Consider the following 14,074-nt stretch of genomic DNA (forward strand, 5'->3'; position numbering starts at 1 on the left):
TGCCTGCTGCTCATGGAGGTGGGGATGTGTGAGATTGTGTTTGCAAGCAGAAAAACCATTTCACGGTGGGGCTTTTAGAGGACTCCTGTGTATACAGAGTCTCTAAACCAAATGACTTGTGAATATGTTATGCCCTTGAACTACATTCGTCTTGCTATTTATAACCCCCCTTTCTCAAAGCAACGGACAACATAATTTTCTGCTCCATTGTTATCTTCACAACCCTGAGAGGTAGGTACCATTGTGAGAGATGAAGAGTGGGGACTGGAACAGGATACATGCCTGGGACTCCAAGATCCTAGTGACACTCTAACCAGTACACCTCTTCTTGACATACTTCTTCACTAGCACTCAGGAGGAGGGAATTCTTCAGCAGTTGAGACCAACTGAGCCTCTGCAGTAGCCCTGGCCTCCTGGAAGGGCTGCCAGCTCTAGCAAGGGAAATTCCCAGAGATTTTGGAGGAGGATCCTAGAGAAGGTGGGGTTTGGAGAATGACCTCAGTGGTATAATGCCATAGAGTCCCCCCTTCAAAGCCGCCATTTTCTCCAGGAGAACGGATCTCGCCTGGAGATCAGTTGTAATTCCAGGAGATCTCCAGCCACCACCTGGAGGTTGGCAACTCTTTGGCGGTAACCCCTGGCTGCCCGAAGCAGAGAGTTGCGCTTCAGTCTGAGCAGGGGGTTCTTCTTCTCCAACCGCTTTGCTTAAGTCTTGGAGAGGTGCGGTGGGACTTTGAGCCGATGGTGACCGCCACGGAGCCCCATGCAGCGTTTCGGCAAGTGAGTCCCAGACCCGAACGGCTCTTTGCAAAACCCCCTGGGAGAGACTCCGCCCCCACCCCTCCCTCTCCGCGCCTGCTCGCGGCCTTTCGCCTCTCTCTTGAGCTGGGCCGGGCCAGGCCAGGCGGCCGCCCTGAACCGCGGGGAATGAGGGGAAGCCTTGAGTTGCCCTTGCGGCCGCGGGGGGCCAGGGCCGGCGGCCAGGAGGCGCAAAGCCCCCGTCTCTGGCGGGGCTGGGGCTGGGGCTCGGCAATGGGCCGGCCCGCCGGAGGAGGCGGGAGGCCGCCGAGGGGCTGGGGGCAGGGGAGGGGACCATCGGCTGGGCAGGGCTGATAGCCTATCTCTCGAGCAGCCCGCCCGGCCGCCCCTTCTTCGCAGCCAGCCGCGCTCGCCTCCGCAGCCGCGAGATGGGCAGCATCGCCAAGGAGCCCCTCCCGAGCACTGAGCCCGGCTCGCCGCAGGAGCCCAAGGAAATGGGCCACGCCGAGCACCGCGCGGCTGTCAAGCGGGACTACCACCACCGGTAAGAGGGCGGCGAGTCCCGGGGGCGCTCAGCCGCTCCCGGGGCGCCTCCTGTAGCGCTGGGGCCCCTGCAGCCCTGCCCCTGGAACTGCAGCGCAAGGACTCCCCCCAGCCCCGGAGCGCGGAAATGGAGCTTGCTGGAGCAGCCCCGCTGCCCCTGCCTGCTGTCCCCGCTGCATGCAGCAATGCAGGGGAGTGGGGATCTTTGCGGGGATCAGAGGAAGGGGAGAACAGCGGAAGGCACGCACAGCCCTCCTGCTAGCCGCAAGATGGGGAGAGGCAGCCGGTCCCCCACCGCCGGTAGGCGAGATCTCTGGGCAGAGGTTATCTCCTGGAACCGGAGGCAGGAGAAGCAAACAAGGCTGTTTGGAGAGAGAGGGCGCAGCGGGCGGGGCAAGGAGGGGAAAGTTGAAGGCAGCTGAAGCAGCAGCCAGGAACGGACCCTTGGACCTTCGCTCCTTCGCCCGGACTGCTGCTTAGGAGCGTCGGGGAACGAGGGGCTGGGCCTCGCTAAGCTTCCCCAGCTGGTCGGCTGGCTCCCAGCTTGAAATATGGAAGCAGCCGAAAGCAAAAGGCCACAACCCCCCCCCCCGCCGGGCGACCACCCCCCAGCCTGCTTTTCCAACTCGCAGGATGGCCGCAGCCGCTGTGGGTTGCATCTGCGCTGGACCCATCACCTGACAGCGCTTTCCCTGAGCCTTATCCTGCGCTCCTGGCATTGCAGTGACATCAGCAGGCCAAGACACTGTGGGCCTGCTGCTCCCTGCTCCGTGAGTGCTGTTGGTGGCCAGGCAGCCCCTTGCTTGGTCACAGTAGGGAGCCTTGTTCATTTCCTCCCCTTGAAAGCCAATTTCCATATCAAAGGCGAGTTTTCTGCTCTAATAACTGGTATTGTTTTTGCTCCCTTAAATGGCAAGTGACTCCTCTGTTCCTTCTTTTCCTCTCAGAGATTGCAACGTGTCCTGGGACAGATACCACAACTCCCAAATGTGTAGGCTGAAGAGGATGAGAAGGGCACAAAGAAAGCTAAGGAGATTTTTAGAGAAACCAGTCTGGTGACAGTACATGGCTGGCCAGGAATAACCATCAGGAATTGGGCTGTCGGTCAAGAACTATGAGTCTTGACTGGCTAAGTACTCCAGCGCAGCCGCAAAGTATTAGGGGGAGTGCGAGAACCCCAGAAGAAAGAGCTGCTAAGTTCGCCCCCCCATAGGACCCCTTTCCTCCAATATTTCCGTTTGCTCATTTGTTTCTGTGCCTCTCTTGGAAGCCCACCTAGATAGGCAAAGCAAGGACTGCCTGAGGCTAGCTGATCAAGTCTTGTCTGGCCATTGGCTAGTAAAATGTCTGGCATGTCTCACAGGTAATATGCTTATGGTTCAGCAGCCTTTTCTGGGGTATTCAGTGAGCTTGAAGTTGGTTACTAGTTTTTCTTTCGAGGCTGCATTTGCACCTTTGATCTGCAAACAAGAATGTAGGAACTGGGAACCGATTTCAGCTTCATTTACGTTCAAAGAGATTTGGCTTCAAATCTGGGCAGGGGCCATTGGGGAACCTGGTAGCTTAGGGAATGCAGCTTGTGTTGTTTTCCTCAAATACTGCTTGCATCCTGTTGAGGGCTCAGGACAGCTTGCCTGAGGCTTTTTTACCTTTCTCTGTTTGCACCTTTGGATTCTTGATATATTTGTGATAGTCTGTCAACAGAGGGCATCTCCCCATTTATTCTTGCATCTCTTTCTCCAGTGGTTGTACTGGTTTGGATGCCCTTATGCTGGGTGTGCTATGTTGCACAGGATTATGACATAATATGACCAGTATAGAAACACTTCTCCATGGCTGCATTAATAAGTGTTTGCTGCGCTCTCCTCCAGCTTGCTTTGGAATCCAGCAATATTTGTTGAGAATAGAATAATCTGCAGATTTCTTTGTGAGCCCTCTGGTACCACTTTTGGAAGGTAGAGTCCAGTGGACCACACCTGCTCATCCTTGCTTTTGTGGAACCTTTGCATGAATAATAAAATAAATGTTGCATTTTGAAAGCATTTGCAGAATCACGGCTATTGAAATATTGATAACAGTTTTAACGGGCAGCCAAGGCTCCTCTAGAAAGCCTGGGAAATGCAATTTTTCCAGGTTCGTCTGGACACAAGGAGCATAGTTGAGAGGCCAGAGAGTGGCATCTATTGTACTGGGCATGTACATAGGTTAATTTGTCTTAGTGGGCTACGTGGCCCAGATGGCATGTGGGTATGCTACTGGCACTGAAGAGAGTGGTTTGGCAAAGTCATGGGGTGGCCCAGCTCCCTGTTTGAAATGACTGACATTCTTTTCTTGTCCATCTAATTTTTATCCCACCCTTCCTCCAAGAAGCTCAGAGCCATGTTGCTGGTTCTCTTTTCCTTCCTTTTATCCTCGCAGTGACCTTGTGAAATAGGCTAGGCTGAGAGAGAGTGTGACTGGCCCAAGGCCACCAGTGAGTCTTAAGGTTGAGCTGGGACTTGAACCTGCCTTCCCCGTTTTAGCATGGCACATCAACCATTACTTTTTTCCTCCCCTCCATTATCTTTTGGCTGCTTGGGCGGCAACTTTTTACAGCAGAAACTGTCTCACGGGCACTGAACAACCTGGGGAACTAGTGAGATGTAAAAGTCTGGTTGATGATGATCTAGCAGGATTAAGCCCTCTCAGGAATTTCTACAAAACTTGGGTCGTTAGGCATTGATGCAGGAAAAGCAGGGAGGGACAGCCTCCCTCCCTATGTTCCTCCATGGCATCTTCGCTTATCTGAACAAGGTCTCCTGCAGGTGCCAGGCTGCACATGGGTGAAGTCAGGAGCAGCCCATACATGGGCTTTCTCTGTGGTGGCCCCTATCCTGTGGAATAACCTGCCTGAGGAAGTCAGAAGAGCCCCTGCTCTCTTGGCTTTTTGTAAACGATACAAAACTGAACTATTCAAAAAGGTTTTTTTACTCAAATGGGAGGGCTGCATTGTAGGGATGGGGTCCAAGATGCTTCGCTAATGAGTTAGGGACCATCACTATATTGCCTTACATATTATCTGTTGCTTTAAATGTGTACTCCTATGTACCACCAGTGCTCCATGTTGTCTAATGTTAGTCCTAGAATTGATGATGTACTGCTTCAGTATTTTTTCTACTCTGTATTGGATTGTTGCTAATACTATGTCTTTTAAACTTGCATCTATTTGCCCTATGCCAGTGTTTATGGAAACGTCCTTGATACTGTATTGAACTGTACTTGATTGTACTAATCTCATACTGTGTAATCCGCCTTAAGTCTCAGTGAGAAAGGTGGACAATAAATAAATAAAAAAGCAAATTCCAAAGTAAATTTTGGAGGCTGTACTGAATCTGGTACCACCATCATGAACAAAACCCTGTGCACTTTCCAAATGTAAAGGAACAGCTTATCTGGTCTCAACCAGTCGCCTCCCCCTCCCACCGTTCAGCCTACCAGGGCAGCTTCTGGAAACACTCCTTCCTGCCATCTGTTCTCATTGTGACCCCTGGCATTGGGTTGGGAGGGATTCCTGGGAGAGGAAAGGTGCTGCCCCTACAAAGTGACCAATTGGAGGTTGTCAGGCTTTGCCAGGGGACGGTGTTGGCATGTCATCAGCTGCGTTTGTGGAAGTGGCTATGAGGCAGTTGTCAAATGCTGATAGCAAAGATTACGAAATCTTTGCCCAGTCCAGAGGATTACAGGTGATGATGAAATAACTTGACGCATTGTCTGAGATCAGCATTTCCCCAGCTCAAGTCTTCTGCGTAGGTACCTCCCAAGCTTCCTTTGGGCTGGCAGCCAGTACAGTGTGGCCAGAAGAGTTTTGTGCTCAGCTGGGTCTCAGGAATAGCTCCCCAAAAGCTCTGTAAGACCAGTGAGGGAACATCTAGCATCTTTTGGCTGGGGCTGCACAGTAAAAGGCAGCTGGGTACAGCCTTTGTCCAGCTGAGCTATGCAGGATCTAGGGGGACCTTCCGGCTTCTAGCACAGACCTGGAAGCTCTGGTGAGGAGGTCAGGTGGCAACCAAATGACACAACAAGCATGTACGTTTTTTTGGCTTCTCGAGAACTCTTCATCAAGTAGGGTACTTAAAAGGGTGAAAAAGAAAAAAATATGCTTTAGGCCAAGATCTTAAGACCTTTTGTCTGCAAACTGTGTAGAGTCAAGACTTCTATAGGCTGGCAAGGAGCTTTGGGAGGCAGATTAACTCAGGTGCTAGTTTTCTGGTCATATCCAATGCGAGGTTTCTTATGAGAACAGGAATACTGAGTGGAGGGGGGCTAAGACATTGTAAGGATGCCAGGAGATAAATTGTGTATTCACTTGATCTCTGCATCTCAAATATGAGGTGCCAAAGAAACATGTGTGTTAGATGATGCCACACAATAGCCTGGATTCACCGAAACATTTCCCAGATAAAATGTTTTTTGTCCTAACTGGACTACAACTTTCTTCCCTCGCTCCTATTGCAGCCCCAATTGACCCCCCTGAAATGATGCTCCTGGGCAAGAAGGGAACCCAAGGACTGACCTTAGGGGAGCATTTTAAACTGCGGCTGGGGGCTGAGAAAGTCAGGCTCCACAAGTGGCAAGTATTCCATCTGTGGAAATGCTCACTCAAACCATATAATGTTTTGGTTGCTTCTGGGTTTAGCTTCCTCTGTGCGGCAAACAGCCTCTGTGCTCTGAGGGTTTAGGATGATGAGGCCCACTCACCACTGCAAACCTTCCTCTCTCCTCCCTTTGTTTGGGGCCAGAGGTGCTAAGTTAGCAGGAGGGCCTCGTAGATGTTCTCTAGCAGTGATCAGCAGTGGTTTGGATCAAGAATACTAGCTGGGCAGGGAAAACTGGCTAAGGTTGCTGGATATGTGCAGTTCCCTTGGATACTGAGAATGAAAGAGGCCTGGAAGGGTTCTCAAACTTCTTCCAGATGTGCTGCACTTGGCCTCTGGTCTCAGAATGTCTGTATGTGGCACTACCTGGGGTGGTGGTGGTGGTGGGGAGCTTTCTGTGCATGCTTTTGGCTTTCCTTGGAAAGGTCTCTTGGTCCCCGCAGTTCTTTCGGAACTCCAGGGCTATATTCCTACGGACTCCAAGTGGAAACAGGTGTAGAGCTGCTGGAATGAAAGACCCATGCCTCAATTCCTGCTGCAGAGGAGACAGCAAGGGGGGGGGTCATGTGCGGGAGAGTCAAGGGGAAAGAATATTGTTTATCTCTCTCTGCAGGCAAAGGCTGGGCAATTGCATAGTCCCAACTGTGATTCTTGGTATCATAAAACATAATTAGAAAATGCTTTGGATGCTTGTGGCAAGACTTTCTGTGGTCGCCCAATGTGTTCCAGCCAGCGAGTGTTGGCAGAATAGTGGAGCTAGCCTACTGTTGTGAGTTAAGAGTCGGCGGTGGAATGTTAGTGGCTGGTTGGCACATTACAACTGACTGTTTAAGCCCAGTCTGAGTCCCTGGATTTCTCCTCCAGGAACTTGTTAGCAGATGTTATGTTCACTCGACTGGGAGAAGTGGAGGACAGAGGGGCTTCATTTCGTAGTTCATAAATCCCTGGTAATGGGAAACCTGTTGACATAGGCTGCCCTGGAGCAATGATAATGTTACACAGTCTCTCTGCTCCCCCCTCTTCTGTCCAGCATTCAGCTCCCTCTGAACATCAGCAAAGACATTGATGCTCCAGCGTGGAGCGCCAGTAATATAGAAGTAGTGTGTTGAGGGCAGAAATGAAGCGAGGCCAGGAAGAAGGTCCTTCCTAGGAAAGACCGTAACGCTGGGTCTGCACTGATGCTGAAGGGGGCTTGCACCACAGATGATGAACCCCTGAAGAGGGAGGTGGTTGACGGTGGAACAGCATCGGCTTGTCCCCTTCACATAGTTACGTCGCCATGCCATCTGCTTTTCAGGATCTTTGTGAACCGAAGCCTGGCGCTGGAGAAGATCAAATGCTTTGGTTTTGATATGGACTATACTCTAGCAAGTAAGTAAATGCCAGAAACTTGAAGGACCCTGACAGCAAGATGAAGGGAGGGGGGCTTTTCTAGGATAGGCTGATCTTTGGAGTTTGAATCTCTTCTGTTTGTGAGAAGCCCGTTTTGTCACATGGACCGTTCCCCTGTGGAGATGTGAAGAAGCCCTGACTCTGGTTCTGTAGTTGATACCTTATGACCTAGTGTGGCCCATCTGATCCGTGTGGCGAATTTGAGAAGCAGCTAGACCAAGGGTCAAGCTAACCCTGCCTACTCTTTCTCACAGTGACCAACCAGATGGCACAGAGCCCAAAGTGCTCTCTGTTGTTTGTTCCCCAGGGACTGGCATTAAGAGATACATTGCCTCTGAACATGGAGGTTGCCCTTAGCCATCAATAGACTTCTCCTTTATGAATTTGTCTAAGGCCATTCTAAAGCCATCCAAGCTAGTGGCCATCACCACATTCTGTGGGACTGAATTCCGCAAGCTGAGTTAAGGGAGACAGTCATGCTTTGCGAGGAAAAGGTTTTTCATAAACTTGGGGTTGGTACCCCAAAGCTCCTGTATTTCTCCCCTATCCAGCCTGTGATAGCGATGACTCACAAATCAGGGCCTCTTCAGGTGATTTCAGTGACAGGGTATTTCATGCAGAAGAGGCTCCTTCAGGTCTTCTGATAAAGAGTACATCTTTAAGTTATGCACAGTCTGATTCATTCATTGAAAAAATGGTCAGTCTTCTTGGTTTTTTTTAAATACAAGTGTTGATATGGTTAAGTTTACTTTGAAAGTGAATTCTTCTTGGCTGGGTACTACTACTAGGAAACGAGAATGGCCAAGAGCTGTAAAAGTTTTTTCCTCTTTCAATTTCAAAAGTGGCTATATGCTTAGTTTTGTATTTTGTATGATTTGCTTAGCAATATTGCTTTATAAGTAAAAAATTCTTTGAGAGAAACTCTGTCAGTTATTCAGTTTTTGTGGTTATGTTTTCTTTTCTGGAAAACTCATACACTTTTCTTTTTAAGAGAAGGTCAAAAGCTGCACTTTTGAGTTGGGAAAAAATGGCAGTCAAGGCAGTTGGATCAGAACTGTTCTAATAATATCCTTGTACTTGGGCAGAAACTGAATAACAGTATTTTGGAGTGACTTGATGTTTCTGGGAACTTTTCAGACTTCCCCACAACAGTCTAGTTCTAGAGGTTATCTGAGCACATGTAACTATGCCCAGGTTAATCTCTGATAGGCTGCTGGCTTCTTATGGACTACCTATAATCCTTTAGAAACTTCAATTTAGAAAGTTGTAAGACTGTTTAGGATAATGCTGTAAACCAACAGTGACTAAACCTATTGAAATCAGTGGGCTTAGAAAGCTGTAACTCTGCTTAGAATGCCACTGCAATCCATTTGGCATGATAGTGATGATGATTTAAAAGGGGATGAAATGCGCTGAAGCCAGTGTGGTATAGTGGTGAGCATCTAGGAGGCTTGAATTTGGATCTCCTCTCACCCTGAAGCTCACTGGATGGCTTTGGATCAGTCATTCTCTTGGTCTAACCTATCTTACAGAGTTGGTGTGAGCGCAGAATAGGTACACCACCCTGAACTCTTTGGAGGGAGGAAGGAAGGAATAAAAATGGAGCAATAGAGTTCATAAACAGTGGGTTTTAAAAAAATATAAAAAGTAACAGACACAAACTATTAAGAGGAACAACATGTAGCACAGACACAAATACATTTTTCCTCATTGAAGCAAGAGAAACTCTGCATCAAGAAAAGTCTAGTTATATGGAGGCTGGCTCTGTTAGGATGGAACCTTCCTGTTCAAGAGTAGTATATCTTTGAGTACCAGATACTGGCAACAAGGAAGTGTAAAACTTTCTCTACCTGCAATTACGTCCCTTCCCAGAAGCATCCGGTGTCATATGCAAACCACGACTTTAGGACCAAAATTTAATTTTGCATAAATGGGATGATTTGTGTGCTTTTTCTGAATTCTGTATTTGAATTTATGGGGAGTGTTTTATAGTAATAGAAAAAGAGGTCTAATCCCCTGATGATAGCACAGAAGGTCTCATGGTGGCTACAGAAAGGCAAGGCAATTATATTTGACAGCCAGCACAGGAGCTTTTCTGGGTTTCCGTTGTGCTTGGAGAGCAGTTTCTGTGTGGCGAATGTGAACATACCTGCCTAGAAGGACCATGTGATGGCCTTGTTCTTTGCCTTTACAGTGTACAAGTCCCCAGACTACGAAGAGCTGGCATTTGAGCTGCTGCTGGAGCGACTAGTTTCCATTGGATATCCCCATGAGATCCTGGAGTATAAATACGATCCCACCTTTCCTACCAGGTAAGGATGAACTCAAACTAGGCATCGGTGACATTTCTAGATGTGTCTGTCAGAGGAGGGTCAGACATCCACAAGTGTTAGGCAGGTTAAAATTCCAAAGAACAAGGAAATCTGAGCATTCCCCACCGTGCGTTGAGTCAGCTCTGTAGAGGCCACTCGGCTTGGACTCAGTCAGCAATGCCAGTGATGGGCATCGGCTCACCCATTGCTTCCGGTGGCAGTGTGAGAGGAGGCAGTGGATGAGCCGGCGTCTCTCATTGATGCTGTTGAAGGTACTCCTGTAGTGCTGGTGGGAGCAGCTGTGGCTTGACTCTGATGGTTCCTGGCTGCCAAACTCCTCCAGGGCAGTGGCCCACTGGTAACTTACCCAGTAAGTTAGATTGCTGCTCCATTCTTACAGACCTCATGGCCTTGGGTTTGCAGCCGTGAGACACTCTGCTCACCGCCCCTTCTCTTTCCTTCCTCAGAGGCCTGGTATTTGATGCCCTGTATGGGAATTTGCTGAAGGTGGACTCCCATGGGAACCTCCTGGTGTGTGCACATGGCTTCCGCTTCCTCAAGGGGTATGTGCTGTCTGCAACTTTAAGGAGAACATCTCATCTCCCCACCCAAATCATGGGCTTTCGGGGTTCTTGCATAATAACTGGGTGACCTTGAAGATCAATAGCAGAAACTGTTCCGTTGTGCAGTTGCCTTTCTGGAAAAGCCAGCTCAGCACTGCTCTTTTCTGTGCACCTCTGAAATCTCTGCTGCTCCTGAGTGATGAGAGGTCCCTGGGGAAGGAGTTTTTGCTCAGGGAGCAGGCCGGGCCGACAGTGGCTAAACTACCTGCATCTTGGGGTTGCTGCCCCCGGGCCTGGGGAAAGGACATCCTAAAGGAATAGGAGCAGTGGGCAGGAGATCTGCATTTCTCGCTTGCTTGCAGTCTCTCTGTGGTTGGCCTCTCCTTCTCTTCCTCTTCCAAAACAGAAAGTCAGTCCTTGTTGTGAGCGTTTGAACCTCAAAGCTAGCCAGTGTCTTCAGCACCTATGTTGCCTGCTCAGCCACCCTGTGTCCCCTAATAGGGGTGCGTCTGTCTGTCCGTTTTAATCCTGCCCTCCCCCAAAGGAGCTTTAGCTTTATTATCAAAAAGATCCTGTGCAGGTCAGACTGAGAGGGAACAAGTGGCTCAAGCTCACAAAATGAGAATTGTGGCTGCGTAGAGAACTGAACCCAGGACCCCCTTTACAGGAGTGGTTTAATTGATTTAAAACATTCCCCTTGAATAAAAAGCCCAGTATGAGGGGTGTGTATGCCTAGTGCTGTTGGTGATTACGAGATTCATTTTATATCAGAAAGTTGCCACCTGCCATCTGAGAGACGGAACCGCCAGTTCTCTCTGCCAAAGGGCTCCTGCTTCAGTAGCGTTCTTAAGGGACATCCTCCCTCTGAGCACGAAGCTGGGCCGTCTGAACGGCTAGAGCCCCTGCATGGGCAGAGGCTTCGTTTTCCCACAGAGGTGCTCTGGCTCTGATGACGGCTTTTTTAGTGGCAGGCTGAGAATAGCTTTAGCAGGAGGTGTCGCCTTGGGGTGGGGGGAGTGGGGGATAGTTCCCAGCTGCTGTCATGATGCTAAATCCTGCTAAGAGGACTTTAGCCTGCCGATGATCAGTTTGCTTCTGATGTAAGAAATGTCATCTTTATTGTCCAAAAGCCTAGCATTCCTTCTGCCACCACTTGGCATGGAGGCCCCGTTGGCCTTTCTGGAGTGCCTCCCGTCATTCCAACTCAAGGTCTGCTGCTGGGGACACACTTGGGGAGGGCCCAAATAGCACAAGTGGAGGGATCAGATCTGTTGCCTCCTTCCCCCCCCCCCCAATGCTGTGGTTTTTATAGCTAAAACATAGTTAGATGGAGGGGGCATTCATAAAACCGATTCCCCAGAGTCACCTTGCATCTGTATAAGGAAGGTGTCTGACCTCTGTTTTTACCATCAGCTTCTAACCTAAGGATTGTGGGAAGGATCACTGAGGTTTCCTTGTGTTTTAGGCTCTGGGCTTGTATGGGGCTTGTATGACTCTGGAGTTTGTTTACTAGGATTTTAAACGGTGATCAATTTCAGTGATTTTATTATTTTTATCTTGCTTTGTTTGGCGAGCCACCTCCAGCAGAGGTGTTACGTTAATGTGTTCACGAAATAGATAGATAAATGATGACTCAGATTGGGCAAGGCCTGAGGATGAATGAGCGTCTTGGTCCAGAGCCCAGTGCACTTCTGCTCAGCTGTCAGTCAAGGGCCCTGCTTAAACCTGGGCAGATGCTTGTAAGCAGAAGATGGCAGAGGAAGCGAAGGCAGAGAAGGCGGGCACCTTCTTTCCATGCCAGTCAGCCCTTCTCTGCCCCGTGTTCCTGGTCCCGTCTGTTCCTCCACGCTCTTTCCACCTTGCGGGATGGCCCAGCAGTTCCTATCCCAGCAGTTATTTTTAGCAGCTGAAGCCCATGTTGTATTTCTTTCCACCAGGGACAGAGCTATTGTTACAGGCTCTTGTGTGCGGCCCAAGGGGCTGAGTGACTGGGCAGCTGCAGGCGCAGCTGAGGAGCCGGCTTTGTAGCTGAGCCGCAGGGCCACCAGGGGACAGGAAAACATCCAGGAGATTTAGGGAAATATGGGCACACTCCCACCCTGTATCGCTCCCAACTCTGAGGGGACATTCCAGGCAAGGGCATAGAGAAAGTCATCTCTTTCTCTGGGCCCTTGTGGTGTGCTGAGCCTGGGGACATGGGTCGCTGAAACACCTGGCTCTTCTGGAACGAGCAAGAAAGGGGTGCTGTTGCAAAGGGAAAAGCAGTGTGGTGGCAGAGGTCATCTGGACGTGAAGGAACAAATAGACGGGCTTTGTAGCCTGAGCAAAAGTTCTGGTGGGAGAGCCTCACTGTGGTGGTTGGAGAGCATACGAATGCTGGGGAGATGAGGCTCCCAAGTTAGAAATGCCACATGGGCCCAGGGTGTTATGGTGGGTTTGAACAGCCACCCTTCCAATCCTGTAGAGTGCTCCCTGCAGCCTGAGCCCTTCCAGGGAGAGGGTGAGTTTGGTTCCTGGGAATGGTGGCAGCATTGCAGGGACTTGGGAAGGAGCTGAGAGGCGGGGAATAGGCCTGGGACTTGTCACAGATGGGTTGGAAATGAATGGAGAGGCAACAGCAGAAGTCTGGGCTGGAAGGTGGTAGCTTGGCCCAAGGCCCCCTCCTTCCTTGCCCTGCATTCTCACCTAAGACACATTTCTTTGTCCACTTCCAGGGCTGAAATTTGGAATTTTTACCCAAACAAGTTCATCCAGAGGGATGATATGAAGCGCTTCCATATCCTAAATACTTTATTTAACCTGACAGGTATGTTCAAAAGGGATCTGTTGGGTGAGGCAGTTCACCTTGGTATGAACACAATACAAGCAGTTGAATCACTCCCAAATATGGGGCTGTGTGAGCATCTTGGGACGTGCACGTGCTCAGCTACAGGTGCCTTCCCTGCACTTGACATGGTGCCCCTCCCCACTGAGCTCCTTGCAATCTGGGTTCAGAAAGGAAACTCTAATCAGAGCACAGAACATTAGCTGGCAAAGACCCAAGTGCCCCCTGAGGCATTTCATTGCTGTTCAACATTTTTATAAATGATTTGGATGAAAGAATAGAGGGAATGCTTAGTAAATTTGCAGATGATACAAAATTGGGAGGAGCAGCAAAAACAGTAGAAGACAGAGTCAGGATACAGGATGATCCTGACAGGCTGGAAAACGGGGCTAAAACAAATAAAGTGCATTTCAACAGAGATAAACACAAAGTTCTGCATTTATTCTGCTCTGCTCTGGTTAGACCTGGTTAGCATCTACTCTGCTCTGGTTAGACCTCACCTAGAGTATTGCGTCCCGTTTTGGATACTATAGTTTCAGAAGGCTATAGATAAGCTGGAGTGAGTCCAGAAGAGGGCAACAAAGATGGTGAGGGGTCTGGAGACCAAGACCTATGAGGAAAGATTGAAGGAGCTAGGTATGTTTATCCTGGAGAAGAGATGACTGATAGGTGATATGATAACCATCTTCAAGTACATGAAGGGCTATCATATGAGGATGGTGTGGAGTTGTTTTCCATTGCCCCAGAAGGTCGAACCAGAACCAACGGGTTGAAATTAAATCAAAAGAGTTTTCGGCTAAACATTTGGAAGAACTTTCTAATGGTTAGAGCTGTCCCTCAGTGGAACTGGCTTCCTTGGGAGGTGGTGGGCTCTCCTTTGGAGGTTTTTAAGCAGAGGCTAGATGGCCATCTGACAGCAATGCTTATTCTGTAAACCTAGGCAGATCACTAGAGGGAGGGCAAGAAGCGTTACATCAGTGCTTAGTTCTCATGGCCCCTTCTTATATACCCAGAGTAAGTTCAATCACCACCTTGATGTCAGATGGC

The 14,074-nt window shown here is 49.5% G+C and overlaps 1 protein-coding gene across 3 annotated transcripts in view; it reads left to right on the plus strand.

Annotated features, from left to right (window-relative positions):
- The first annotated feature begins 542 nt into the window (after nucleotides 1-542).
- Nucleotides 543-14,074, plus strand: part of LOC129342527 (cytosolic purine 5'-nucleotidase-like) — a 30,657-nt gene continuing 17,125 nt past the window's right edge. Inside the window, exons 1-6 of one of the 3 annotated variants that reach the window (XM_054998343.1) lie at nucleotides 543-780; nucleotides 1,133-1,303; nucleotides 7,234-7,307; nucleotides 9,523-9,640; nucleotides 10,108-10,203; nucleotides 12,918-13,009. In XM_054998343.1, the coding sequence (XP_054854318.1) occupies nucleotides 764-780; nucleotides 1,133-1,303; nucleotides 7,234-7,307; nucleotides 9,523-9,640; nucleotides 10,108-10,203; nucleotides 12,918-13,009 (568 nt within the window). In that variant the 5' untranslated portion in view covers nucleotides 543-763. Of the gene's footprint in view, nucleotides 781-1,132; nucleotides 1,304-5,796; nucleotides 5,912-7,233; nucleotides 7,308-9,522; nucleotides 9,641-10,107; nucleotides 10,204-12,917; nucleotides 13,010-14,074 lie in introns of those variants that run through there. The other 2 variants (XM_054998344.1, XM_054998345.1) reach the window with 2 other exon arrangements.

This window comes from Eublepharis macularius, chromosome 14 (assembly GCF_028583425.1).
Source record: "Eublepharis macularius isolate TG4126 chromosome 14, MPM_Emac_v1.0, whole genome shotgun sequence".
In the NCBI taxonomy this organism is placed as follows: domain Eukaryota; kingdom Metazoa; phylum Chordata; class Lepidosauria; order Squamata; family Eublepharidae; genus Eublepharis; species Eublepharis macularius.